Here is a 13,697-nt window from a genome sequence, read left to right as displayed (position 1 = left end):
CAAGTCTGCGCTGAAAGGGACCAGGTTCGAGTCCGTGGATGCAGTGAAAGCAAAAGCGACGCAACTCTTGAAGAGCATAACACAAGATGACCTGCAGCACTGCTTCCAACAGTGGAAAATTCGCATGGAGCGGTGTAGGGATCGGGGAGGGGACTACATTGAAGGGGATAACATTTCGACTGTCTGATTTTTTTTTAATAAAGGGTTAGAGCATGAATCCGGTTTCTTTATTGCCACACCTTGTATATATTGTGACGTATCGCACTATGTAGGACATATAAAGTAGATGAATTTCCTTCTAATGTACATGCCACAAACTATACAAAATAAAAGTGTTGTAACAGCACAATAATATACATCTTTATGTACAATAAAAACTGAAAGTACAAGGGCTATTCAGAAAGTAAAGATACAAGTCCAGTAAAACTGCAAGGGAATTAATCAACAATTGCCTTCTCAGAATGCAACGAGGACAAAACTGATGTACCCAGAGTGTTAGGGAAATTGCAACGCAGATTGGCATTGGCCATAATGCAATGCAGATGATGATGATGATGATGGTGGGATATCAGAAAGTCTGTTGTCGTTGGGTTCTGCAACTGCTGATGGAAGAACACATAAGAGCACGCATTGCAGTTGCTTCAACATGCCACTGATAATGGCAACTTCCTACTGAACATCCAGACTGGACATGAAATTTGGTTCCACAATTTTGACCTCAAAACAAAATGACAGAATCAGGGTGCATCTCCTTGGCTGGAGAATTTACAGGAACAGTTTTCTGAGATGCTGATGGGTGCCTATTCATTGATTTACCTGTTCAGATGCTCCAGAAACTGTCATATGCACTTAAGGATAAGTGCCCAATGAAAAGACACATACATCAACAAGATAATGCAAACCTGACACCAGGGAAGATTGAAGAGTTTGGCTGAGAAGTGCTTCCCCAACCTCCCTACAGTCTGGGCTTGGACGCTTCAGACTCTCATCTGTTTGGACCCTTAAAATATCACATGGAAGGCCAGCACTATGAAAATGATGTAGTCTAGTAAACTGCATTCATGGTTGCGAAATACTGAAACAGACTTCTACTGTAGTGGCATATTTAAGCTTGTACATTGCTGGTAGAAATGCATGGATTGTTCTGGGCATTTCATATGATAGTGACAGAACCTCTCCAGTAAACTCAAAACAGTATGTTATTCTATATGTACCTTTGCTTTAAAATAAAATGTGCCTTTTGGTATGGTTGTATAGACTACTCCAGTAAAATCATGTCAAGAGCTCTAGTCTGAAACTAACAGGATAAGGCCAGAGGCTGGGGCATCAGTGATGTGACAACAGCACAGCAATACTGTGAACTCCAACCCCCTCTCCACTTTGTCTGTTGGGAAAAGAAGTTCAGGAAGACAACAGAATACACTGTAACTGTCAAGCAGGACAGTTATTAATGAGTTGTGCTTGGAGCCTGGTCTCTAAGAAATACAAGACAAGCAAACCTATGTACAATATAGCCATCAGAATGACAGTTAAGCACTCAGCATGATTCCACATGGTAATCATGAGTTTTATTTTAAATCTGTATCCTGAGCTACACTCAGAGTATTGCAGAATTACTTAAATTAAGAAACCACCAGTACATCGGTTTGCAAGATTGAGCCGTGTCAATCGACCCTGTGGGTAAAGAACCGCGTTCTTCTACCCACTTTGATCCGTGAATCCCTTCTCTATATGGCTAAGGGACAGGCTCATAAGAAACGACTTGCTTGTTAGCGTGATGCACTATGCCTCCCTAGGATTGAGTAAGGGATCTCGAGGGAGAAAAACCAGTCAGTAAGAAGGGCCAGGCTGGACGGATCCACTAGGCAGGAGCTGGTATGGAACATACGGCACAAGTATACATATACTCAACTGGCATTCTCAAACATATATATATATATATTGATAACATAAGTATACAAATGAACCCCGCCTGAAGGGCAGTGACTGGTTAAAACATATGATAGCTAACTGATGCAGAATTACACTGCGACCAACAGCACAGCAACTCAACTAGGCCACGCCTCATGGCGTATTCCAAATTCCCCAGTACAGCATGTACTCGATCAAGCCTTCGTAACACAAGGAAATATAAACAGCTCGAATATACTACTGAACACGTCTGAAGGGCGATCTACTGTTTATCACAACCTTTAACAGAACCAAAATTACACTATGCCACACAGTGTCTATAATCAACCCAAAAATGCGCCTTACGGCGTACACCACTTCAGTAAGTCACTTACTTGTATTTTGGCCAAACAAAACTCAAAGATTTACCTCACGACTGATCCACCCTTGACCAGATTGTGAGGGCACTCCTCCCCCTTCGATCTGTGCTACCTGCCAAAACCGAATTTCAAACACAATCAATTCAACTTTCTCGAAACAGAATTTGAATGTAGCGATGCTTTCAGACGATGGTCTGTGGGAAGAGAGAATGTTAGCTTCACTTGGGCTAACCATGAAACCTTGGGACACATTCAGGAGGGGAGGGAAAAGGACAGCTGACCTGACGTCAGTCAAGGATGTCAGTTGGAAAGAAGGGAACGGCTCACATCCTGGCGTTTTGGGGGGGCGACTCCAAGGAACTTAACGGAGATGAACCGTTACACAGTTCAAGATACATCAAAATCTGACGTTCATTGCCCACAGCTTAATAGTCATCCAACTAGTTGAATGAGTGTGATGGGGCATAGGGTCTTAGGATATTACAGAGAGGGTGGCCAAAGTTACAAGTCTGTGAGCTATCTTCATCTCTGCATACAGTTCACATTTGTTTCTGGAACGTGTCTTTGTTGTTCAGGAGTCAATTTTTTCTGTTTGCTGTATTCTGTATTTTGATATCAATGAATATATTAATTAGTTGTAAAACAGCACCTAAGGAATTGTTAATGACCTACCTTCCCTTGAGACTTATAGTAACCCAGTAATAAGTCAGCTGATCACAGTGGCCACGCGGTCTAAGGCATGAACTATCTTTGCCTGCTTGAAAGCAGGGACTGTAGGTTTGAAGAGGCATGGAAGTTTGCATTTATTCTGTGTTTGTGTAGGTAGTGGCCTTACAATGGGTTGGTCCCTCATCGAAGGAGTACTACCAATTGTCTTAGGGTAAAGAAACTACAGTGAAACAAAGTGTTTCATGGATACCGTGTGCTCAAAAGTGAGAGCAACAGGAACAAGACTAATAAGTCACAAGAATAATGATTCATAACAACACTTGATGGGTCTGTATATGTGAAATACAGCATTATATCTACGAGGGTTGAAACTTTAATAGTGAGAACTATTTATATACAACTGATACAAAATAGATGCATGTTTTGAAGTCTTACTGTCCTTCAGTATAGTCACCAGCATTGCGTACAACCCGTTGCCAGCAATGTGGAAGTCGTAGGATACTTTTAGCAGCGCCTGTTGTGTTGATAGTTCGAACAGAGCAGTCTACTGCCTGAAGAATCTCTGAAACAGTTCTGAAGCGAATGCCACGAAGTGGTTCCTTCATCTTAGGAATCAAGTCGAAGTCACAAGGGCTTAAAGTCCGTGGAGTATGGTGAATGGTACAGCACTTCCCAGTTCCACTGATCGAACAAATCAGCCACAGCCTGCCTGCACTGCATGTGGCCGAGCACTGTCCTGCAAAATGATGGGTGGGTTCTGCAGGAAGTGTCGCTGCTTCTTTCTCAAAGCTGATCACAGGTTGTGTTCCAAAAATGAACAGTAATACTGCGCATTGACGGTCTGCTGTCGGGGAACAGTATGCTTTAGGATAACACCATCACAGTCGTACACGATAATCACCATAACTTTCACACTGCTGGAGTTCTGACGAAATTTTGATTTTTGTGGTGACCCGTAATGAGGCCATTTGTTGGATTGGCATTTCATTTGTGGCTTGTACGATTTGGCCCATGTCTCATCAAGTGTAATGATACTCGTATGGCATAAGCTTCTCCTTCACGCTCATAGTGCTCCAAATGGTTACGAGCAGCGTCGTATCATAGCCATTTCTGCATTTCCATCAAATCATGCGGAACCCATCGTGATGCAATTTTTCTCATGCCCAGGTGTTCCTTCAGAATGTGAAGCACAGTCGTACGCACTGATCCTCTCTCGGGCCAGCTCACGAATCGTATGGCGTCGATCTCTCCCCAGTAACGCGTAAAGAGCATACACTTCTTCACTGACACTAGGATGACCTGGCCGACGCATGTCTGCCACATTTTGGCGTCCCTCATTGAAGGCTTTTACCCACCTTGCCACTGTTCTGTAAGGCAATGCAGGTTCCCCGCAAGCCTCTTGAAGACCTTGATGATACTGTCATGCTGTACAGCCTCTGGCACATTCAATCTCTATCCAACTCTGTTGTTCCTATTTCAAAAACATTGTGACAACACTACATTAGACTACCAGCTAACACGAGGCTCTGTTCTTCTCGTCATTGCGCATGCACATGATGTGGGAAGGGAGAGTCCGTTTGCTCTGAGGTAAGGTAGGTATGTAACTAACGTGTGGTATAAGCGACATTATTTGGTTCCGTTGACGGCATCTCTACAGCAGTGTTGCCACTATTAAAGTTCCAACCCTTGTATAAGACTGCTTAAATTCACACCTCCGTGAATAGCACGAGATATATTTGAGTAAAACCTTATCTGTGTAGGGCTTATGCTTCATGCTAATTTCAGGCACACTCAACAAGAAAATTACCATCTTTTGTTGTGCCATATATGTATGACTGATGCCATTAGTCACCTCAATAGTACAACCCTACAAGGGAATAAACAGTAATATAAAAGACATGGCTTGAAACCACACTGGGAAACGTATCTTTACAGAAGACCTATCCAGAATTATGCTTGGTCCATACTTGGTACCATATCACAATTCTAATGAAGTTACAGTCAAAAAAACAAATGGACAAAGACATCAAGTAATGCTGTACATAGGATACATTAAACAAACAAAAAACTAAGCTTTACTTAAGGTTAAAACTTGTAGTGCATTTGTCAACATTATATTAGTCGTTTCTGTTCTTCAGAGGAATCTAAATATAACCATATTTTACAAGACTGGATTACCAGCCAACAGTTAAGATAGAGGGACCAATGTACTCTTCAAGAGGACCGAATGATGATGATGATGATGATGATCTAGAGTGGAATTTTCTCCACACAGGATGTAGGTATTCTGTCATGACTGTCATTAGGGCCTCATGAGATGCATCACATACTCAGTGTACCGTTACGTACAGTTAGCTTTATATCAGAGACCTTCCAGAACATGAGACTTACTTTTACAAATCCCATTTTCTGGAACATTAATATACTCTTTTCATTGACACAGCTTATTTTTGCCTGGAATTTTTCTATAGCCAATTCCTCACAACCTGGAATAAAATAAGGTTACTGTGAAACCTGCCATTCCATTCAGACCTTACATGAAAACAGGACAGGATGATTCCATCAAATACAGAATGTCTGGTTATTCACATGGAGGAACTGAAAAGGAATTGGAATATATAGAACTGATATCTGTAACAAAATTACTCATGAACGCTGACCTGTTCTTTATTAGAAATGTTACATTTTAACTGCATGCTTGAGGTCTAACTGTATGTGACACTAAAATACATTTCTAAGAGCTACAACCTATAGAAACCTGATTTTGTTAATCTCACAGACACCCGCTCACACTGGTTCATCCCTCGCAGATTTCTTATACCCTGAAGGTGGAGGCAATATGTTCCTCTGAAACGTTGGTTAAGAAAATGTCCACAGGGTGCCACATCCCAGAAGATGCCATTCTTCATATTCTAGTCAATTCGACATTGGTAATTACTGTGACTATCAACTGATGGTGTTTTAGAATTTAAGCACCTCATGTAAAGTCTGCCTTGGTTGTCTAGTGGTAACACTCACCACCAGCTCCAAACTTGGCTAAAGTCAATGGATTTTTAATGGCAACAGAAATCTGTAGCACAACAATGTGGAGATGCCATGTTGTCGAATTATGGCATGTGAGAGGACCTGTGACTCATGAAACGAGATGAGTGAAGGCAAAATCTGATGCCATTTTTGGTTGCCCACAAAGCTGCAGTTGCACAACTGTGGGGACCTCTGGCAGGAATAACTTGAAATCACCCAACCCAAGTGAAGTATGCTGGACAATTGGATAACCTAACTAACCCAAGTGGGGTCTGAATAGAAAATCAGTTATAAATGACTTAACTGACAAATGTGCAGTATTAGAAACCAACCACATCTCATGTAATGTGTCAGCAGTCCTACTAAAGGAAGGTCAGTGTTTGTTCATCAGTGATCTTATCACTGTAGGAAGTGAAATACAGTAAAACTTGGTTATAGCAACATCGGTTTCTGCGACACCTTGTCTATTGTGTCAAATATTCAATGGTACGAACTAATTCCTCATAAAGCAACTGTTTTTATACCTTGCTTAGTACGACATGCACAAATGCATCAACCTCGTATGTAACGTCACTTTCATTCCTGAATTTCTCTGATATGGACATTGAACGTAATTTAGAAAGTGTGTATTGGGAAAGTAACAGGAAACAGATGAAGATAACTGATTACTGTACTCGTATCTAGGTACAGTAAGGCACAACAATTGATGTAATCTACTGTAATTTGGTGAGTAGGCCTACCTTTAATATACAGTATTAGTGCGGTGTGTATTGTCAGTGAAAAGCGCTGTAATATGTCTTTGATATTACACATTTGGGCAATTCCACGTTAATGTTCAGTTAGTCTGTACTTAACTATGTATTTCACTAAAAAATGCAACATTTTAACTCGGTTTTGGTAGATTTTTACGTGACTAACATAAGGCTACTGTGGAAGTGCCCATTTCGGTTACAACGACATTCATTTATAACAACACTATTTTTATGTCCCTTTGATGACGTTATAACCAAGTTCTACTGTAATTTCATGATAAAATGAAACGTACAATTTAACTGATTGGAAGAAGAATCCAAAGTGTGAGTACTGCTAATACCAGAGCCCATTACTGTACACAATCTTCAGCTAGATCCACCATCATAATCTACTCAGATTTGCCTACTCTGTGCCCATGATTCAACAGGTTTCCCTGGCAAAATTTTCTATATTTTCTTGTGCTGCAAACTCCTAGATTTCACTATCCTAACACCACAGGAACTCTATAAATCACAAAGATCATTTTAAACACTATCCTTGTCCCATTTTTGGCTTAACACATTTGTAAGCAATGTGTTGTCTAACAATTGCAATTTTGTGTTTCCTCTCAGTAACAATGCAGTTCACATACAAAACCAGTGAAGATCCTGTTGGTTTATCTGTCTTGATTTTTAGCAGTTTATAAAGTACACAGGATAGTAACAGCTTCCAAATAACTAGCATTTGCTGAATTTCACATTTCTCCAGATTCGCCCAAGAACTCCATTTATATTCCTCACTGTTGTTTCCAGACATATTTGCAAATATTTTCAAATTATGTCAGGTTTCTGTACTATCGCACAACACGTGATATATTGGCCGTTAGTTAATAAGTAATTACACTGAATGTTCCAGTCTTTCTGACCATCTTCAGGTCTACACATATAAAATCACAATATATTACGATTTTGCTGAATGTGATTTAAAATGGATCCATTTTTGGTCACTATGGTTGAAGTTAACTAAAAAGCCGCCTAATTAAAAAGGTAACATCGCTGCACTTAACTAATTAAGCACTATGCCATGAAGGTGTATGGGGGAATGGATGTAAAGATCCATGTTTCCTTGACTTCAGCACTAGTTGGAAGTGTGGTCAGATACATGCCCTTAAGTTCCCTAACTGGAGTTGCAAAATGTAAAATTTACAGTTTGTAAAGCTGTAAAAATACATAAAACACGTGAATATACAGGATGGTATTCTGAGTGGTGTATTCGTATTTTTATGTGGATTTGTGGTATTATTCCTCTGTACGTGTACACAGCGTAGCTGTAGATAGTGTTACTGCTGGTATGTTCAAAAGATCATAATGTTCTCTTACATGCTTCTTTCCTGCATGTATCTGCTATACACAGGAGGAACATTTATGGAATGTTATTCTTGTTATAGATTTTTAGGTCTCTGTGGATTATTTTTACATGTGGGTGTGTGGATGTTAATATGCAGTACTGTAGGTTTTGCAGTATATTTATGATGAATGTAGGTATTTAGTGTGTACATGGTCTGTGTGCTGTGGATACTTTTATGTGGGCTGAATTTTCTGAACTATAAAATATACTGTGATGTGACTCTGGCTATATGAATGTTGCTGATTTTCGCTTTGTGCTTTGCTTATACATCCATGGGTATGTGAATAGAAAGAACAGGACAGACACACAGCATTACATAATAATACAGAGAGAATCATCTACCATAACGTAACATAAGTAGCATTGCTTCCCATCCACGTCTCTTTCTTCTAGCGCTGTTTTCGGCTATCATAATTTCTGCTTCAGCCAACTTCATGCAGTCCTCAGACTGGAAGAAAAAGAGATTTGTATCTCCAATCATAGCACCTGTAAATTAAAGCACTGTTAATTACAACAGTTACTAAAGAAGTGCATATGGTAGCTTAGTTGGTTGAGGCACTATGCTACAAGCCGGAAGGTCACGTTTCAAGTCCTGATTTTTTCAATTGACCAAATCCCTCCAGCCACACTATGGCCCCGGAGTCAACTCAGCCTCTAACAGAAATGAATATTCTTGGTATATTCTTGGGGGTAAAGGGCGACTGGGGCGTGAGGCTGACAATCTTACTGCCATTTATGTGCTTCCACGGCCTTTTACAGGGATGCCTTTACTTAATTTACTACAGAAGTTAGTAAAAAACACATAAAGCTAACCCTGTAACAGCTTGTGGAGGCACATACTTTAGTGAGATGTTGAGGTTCCCACATTTTCTAGACCATCAGATCGCAGATGGCGGTGGGGTTGTCAGCCTAAGTGCTGGCTGCCCTTTACCTCCAGGAAGATTCCTGTCTGAGTACAGGTGTGAATGCGTGGTAATGAATTACAAATATGATATTGCACATCAGGGCTCTCCAACTTCAAACCAATGAGGGACAACACTGTACCTCGTACCTTACTTACCTACCCATGGGCTGCAGCATGAAATATACATATTCTTTCGAATTATAGGCCCAATGACAACTATCTTCCTTGAAACAATCAGATCTACAAAGCACAAATACATATGTAAGAACTGGACCCCTTAAGTTAAAAAATATTTATATTAAGTTAAATGCTGCAAGGTTAACAGCCCTTAAATTTTTGCTGGCTTTATCAGTGTCTTATGCTATTATAAAGTGACACTAATTCTAATAGGATTCATGGAGCATGAATCTTCAGCTTGATCGGGCCCTGATGAGGAGGGTTATGTCTCACATTGGTGTCAGTGATGCATTGTCTATTGTGACGGAGGGTTACACGAGGCAAGGCCTCCATCTAAATTCTCGAGGCAAGGAGAGGCTTGCACATCTTATTGCCGGGAGGGTTGTTAGTGGTCATGTGTCGAGTTTATGCAGCATTCCTATCATAACCAACGCTAGAGCCTCTCCTTTTTTAGCCTAACATCAAAAGGACACAGGTGCTTAATATATATTAAATGTAGTTCTGCAATTTTTTAAACTCACAAGCAAAATGCAGAATCATCAAATTCAATAACTATCTTACACCAGAATATCAGAGGATTAAGAAGCAAAAGTGATGAATTAATGCACTTCTTTGAAATAGACTCCATTAAAACTCATATATTATGTTTAAGTGAGCATCACATGGTTGAACAGGACCTGCTGCACCTCTCAGTGAATGGTTACCAATCAGGATCCAGGTTTTGTCGAAAAGGACTACAGAGGGGAGGTGTGTGTATTTTTGTTAAGAAAGGTCAACATCATCATCATCATCATCATCAGTAATCTGTCAAGACGACAGGTCCACAGTCTCTTTCAAAACAATTCCTCCACTTAATGCGATCTAGAACTTTCTCCTTCAAATGACAGTATCCTCTTCTGTTCCCAAGGTCATCCAGCATCTTCTTACGTCTTCTTCCTCGTCTTCTTGTCACTTCTATCCGCCCATCTATCTTTCCTTCGATAGCTTCTTTTAGAAGGCAGTTTCTGCGTAAAACATGACCAATCCAATTAGCCTTCCGTTTTCTTATTTCATGTAGGATATTCCTCTGCTCACTGACTCTAATTAACACTTCTTCATTTCTCACATAATCGGTCCAACTGATCTTCTCCATTCTTCTCCAACACCACATTTCGAAACTTTCCAGATGTTTCTGATCTACTGCCCTAAGTGTCCATGTTTCAGCCCCATACAGAGCTATGCTCCAAATGTAGCATTTCACTAGTTTCTTCCTCAAATTTAAGTCCAATTTGCTGGTAAAAAGATTCTTCTTCTTGCTAAATGCAGCTTTTGCCATGGCAATCCTGGATTTAATTTCACAAGTACACCTTCCATCATCTGTTAACAAGCTACCCAAATATTTAAAACATTTCACATTCTCCACTTGTTTTTGGTCTATCTTTATTGTGACTGGGGTTGGTTGTCTCGAAATTTTCATTACTTTTGTTTTCTCCACATTCATTTCCATGCCATAGCACCTTCCAATTTCAATTAGTCTATCAATCATGCCCTGTAGCACAGTTTCTTCCTTAGCCATTAACACAAGGTCATCTGCATATTTCACAGTTTGAATAATTTGCCCTCCTACTTTGAAGTCACCGAGCCCATCCAGAGCTTCCTTGGTAAGGCATTCGCTGTACAAGTTGAACAGAATTGGTGATAAACAGCATCCTTGTCGAACTCCTCTTCCAATCTGCACACTTCCTGTCTCCCCCCTGTCCAGTCGTACTCTAACTTTCTGATCCATGTACAATTTGCTAATCAATCTTCTTTCATGCCAATCGATACCTGTTTCTTTCAGGATCTGCATTAATTTGGTCCAGTTTACCCGGTCAAATGCCTTCTGCCAGTCTATGAAGCAAACACACAGTTCTTCATCTATCTCCAAAGTTCGTTCCGCTATAATTCTCATCATCCCAATTGCATCCCTGGTTCCTTTTCCTCTTCTAAATCCAAACTGATCTTCTCCAAGTACATCCTCTATTTTCCTTTCAATTCTTCTTTTAAGTATCTTTGCTATTATCTTTGCTGTATGTGCAATAAGACTTATTGTGCGATGGTCGCTGCATTTTGTAGCTTTTGTCTTTTTCTTTAAGGCAATCATTGTAACTTCTGTAAAGTCCTTGGGCCACTCTCCACTTTCATATATGGTGTTCATTAGTTTTGTCAGTGTTTTCAAACCACCTTCTCCCAGTAACTTGAGCACATCTCCAGGTACATCATCATCTCCTGTAGCCTTTCCCTTCCTCATTTCCTTGATAGCTTTTTCCACCTCACTTTGTAAAATATATGGTCCTTTCTCGTCTGTATCTACTTCTTCTTCCGGTTCAACTTCTAAGGTTTCTGGCCGATTAGGTCGATCATATAGTTCTGAAATATAATTTTCCCAAATTTTCAGCACTTGCCTCTGATCTACTATTCTATTCCCCTGGGAGTCTTCGATGCCAACATTTTGAATCCCATGATTCTCTTTCCATCCTAGTTCTTTTGTCTTCATGTACATCAAATCATAACGGCCTGTTCTTTGAAATTCCATAATCTCATTACATATCTTCTCAAGATATTCCTTTTTGGCCCTGTCCGTGGCTCTTTTCAATTCATTCCTCAGTAAAGGTCAACATTTCAACAAAATTGATATTTGTCATCACCGTAAGGAACACGACTTAGAAGTCTGTGCAATTTTACTAGTAACTGAAACAGTTAACCTAATGGCATTAATTCTGTACAGAGCTCCTACAGGAGATTTTAATTAATTTTTAAAGAGACTAGATGCAATTTTAAAGCATCTGTGCAGTCCAAAATCTGAGATTATAATCTGTGGAGACATAAACTATCTAAATGAAAGCAACCATAAACAATAATTAAACACACTACTACAGACGTACAATCTGTCACACACTGTGAATTTTGCAACAAGAATTCAAAATTCCTCAAGTACAGCCATTGATAATATTTTTATAGACAGTGTAAGATTGAGCTCGTCTTACACATCTCCCATAGCCACAGCCTAGCAGACCCTGATGCCCAGTTTCTCACACTAAGTGATGCAGTCACAGAGGCTAATTTAACACCCTTGAAAATGAGAACCAGAAGAATAAATAATGAAACCATTGCTCACTTTCAGTGTCTATTGGAGAATGAAACATGGGAACCTGTTTTTGAAAATAAGGATAAGGATATAAACAAAGTTTATTCTTTTTTACATATCTTTCTAAATATCTTTGAAGCTAGTTTTCCAGTTCAAAATAAAAGTGTGTGGCAGGACATAAGAATTTTGGGTGTAAAGAACTGGACGAATGTAGCTTCGAATGGAGAAGAATAGCAAGCAATCCTGAGGAAGGCCAGGGCTCACAAAGGGCTGTCGTGCCAGTGATGATGATGATGATGATGATGATGGTCTGTGCCATATCAGAGGAAAGTACGAATCAGGTCTTCCCAGAATTTCTGGTTTTAAATGGAAGACAAGAGATGAACAACATTTATTCACACAGAGGATCACCTGGAAGCCTATAAAGAAGTGCTAAGCTACATTCAGAGTGTATTACTGCATCTGTGCTTTCCTGGTGTCATGTTTCTCAAAAATTGTAACTATTATGGTTTAAAAACATAACACAATATAATAAGTATTTTTAACAGAGAAGTACTACCTGAATGTGTTTAACCCCTTAAGCGTGTGCGACGCACCATTTGCGTCCGCTCAGTTACATGCATCTAGCGTGCATTTATGCGGGGGTATTTAAATCCCTCCCGGTGCTTTATTTTCGCAAGCATTGAAGGTTTTGTGCAGACATTTACCTAAATATTTTTAAATAACAAAATCGCTATTTGAAAAATTCCAAAAAATTATATTATATTTACAATTGTTTACAGTTCATTATTATAAATGTCTATATACATTTTGTCAAGCTATTTCTTTTTCCCAGCTCTCCATATCCAGTGGGTAGTGGTTGACCTTGGTGTGGTATTGCTCAAAACAAGGGTCTAGGCAGAGAGACGGTGTCCCTGGGCAGTTTTTACACCTGTATCTGGTTTCTTTTCTCTTTCCGTTTTGTGTACACACCACAAACCTTCTTCTTCCAACTTTATAAATTTCGGTTTTGGGATTTTTTTGAATGAAATACTGACCCGTCAATCTCTACATTCCATGTCGGTATCTGAAGGGCTCCCTTTGCGCTTTTCTAAATTCTGTCCATGGGAATTTGCTATGATCTTATTCACTAAGTTTATTCTGAATAACAGATGATCTTTCTTGTTACCAGCCTTGCAGTACAGAATGTAATCATTCAACACTGTCATATCTACTAAGTGGTTGAATAATTTCTTGTACCACACTTTTTGCCTTTTCCTTTCTAGCAAGAAGGTTTCTAGTAGCTGATCTTTCAAGTTCTTCAGTTCCTCCCATATATTTATTATACTCTATTACACACATAGGTTTATTTACAAATTCTAACCCACCCTTTCGACTTACGGGTTGCATTTCGTCTGAATGTTTAGTA

At 39.7% G+C, this 13,697-nt stretch overlaps 1 protein-coding gene across 9 annotated transcripts in view; it reads right to left on the bottom strand.

Annotated features, from left to right (window-relative positions):
- The window catches only part of LOC111869239 (N-acetyltransferase 9-like protein), a 27,948-nt gene that overhangs the window by 6,266 nt on the left and 7,985 nt on the right, over positions 1 to 13,697 (bottom strand). For all 9 annotated transcript variants that reach the window (XR_004513528.1, XM_033753352.1, XM_033753353.1 and 6 more), the window contains 2 exons: positions 8,445 to 8,588; positions 5,331 to 5,425 (listed from right to left, as the gene is read on the bottom strand). Coding sequence is in view for 8 of the 9 variants with exons in the window: in XM_033753352.1 (XP_033609243.1) it covers positions 5,331 to 5,425; positions 8,445 to 8,588 (239 nt within the window). In the remaining variant the exon portion in view is untranslated. The remainder of the gene's footprint in view (positions 1 to 5,330; positions 5,426 to 8,444; positions 8,589 to 13,697) is intronic.

This window comes from Cryptotermes secundus, unplaced genomic scaffold (genome assembly GCF_002891405.2).
Source record: "Cryptotermes secundus unplaced genomic scaffold, Csec_1.0 scaffold3042, whole genome shotgun sequence".
NCBI classification, from domain to species: domain Eukaryota; kingdom Metazoa; phylum Arthropoda; class Insecta; order Blattodea; family Kalotermitidae; genus Cryptotermes; species Cryptotermes secundus.
The sequence above is the reverse complement of the archived record's forward strand: the minus strand, read 5'-3'. Positions and strand labels throughout refer to the sequence as shown.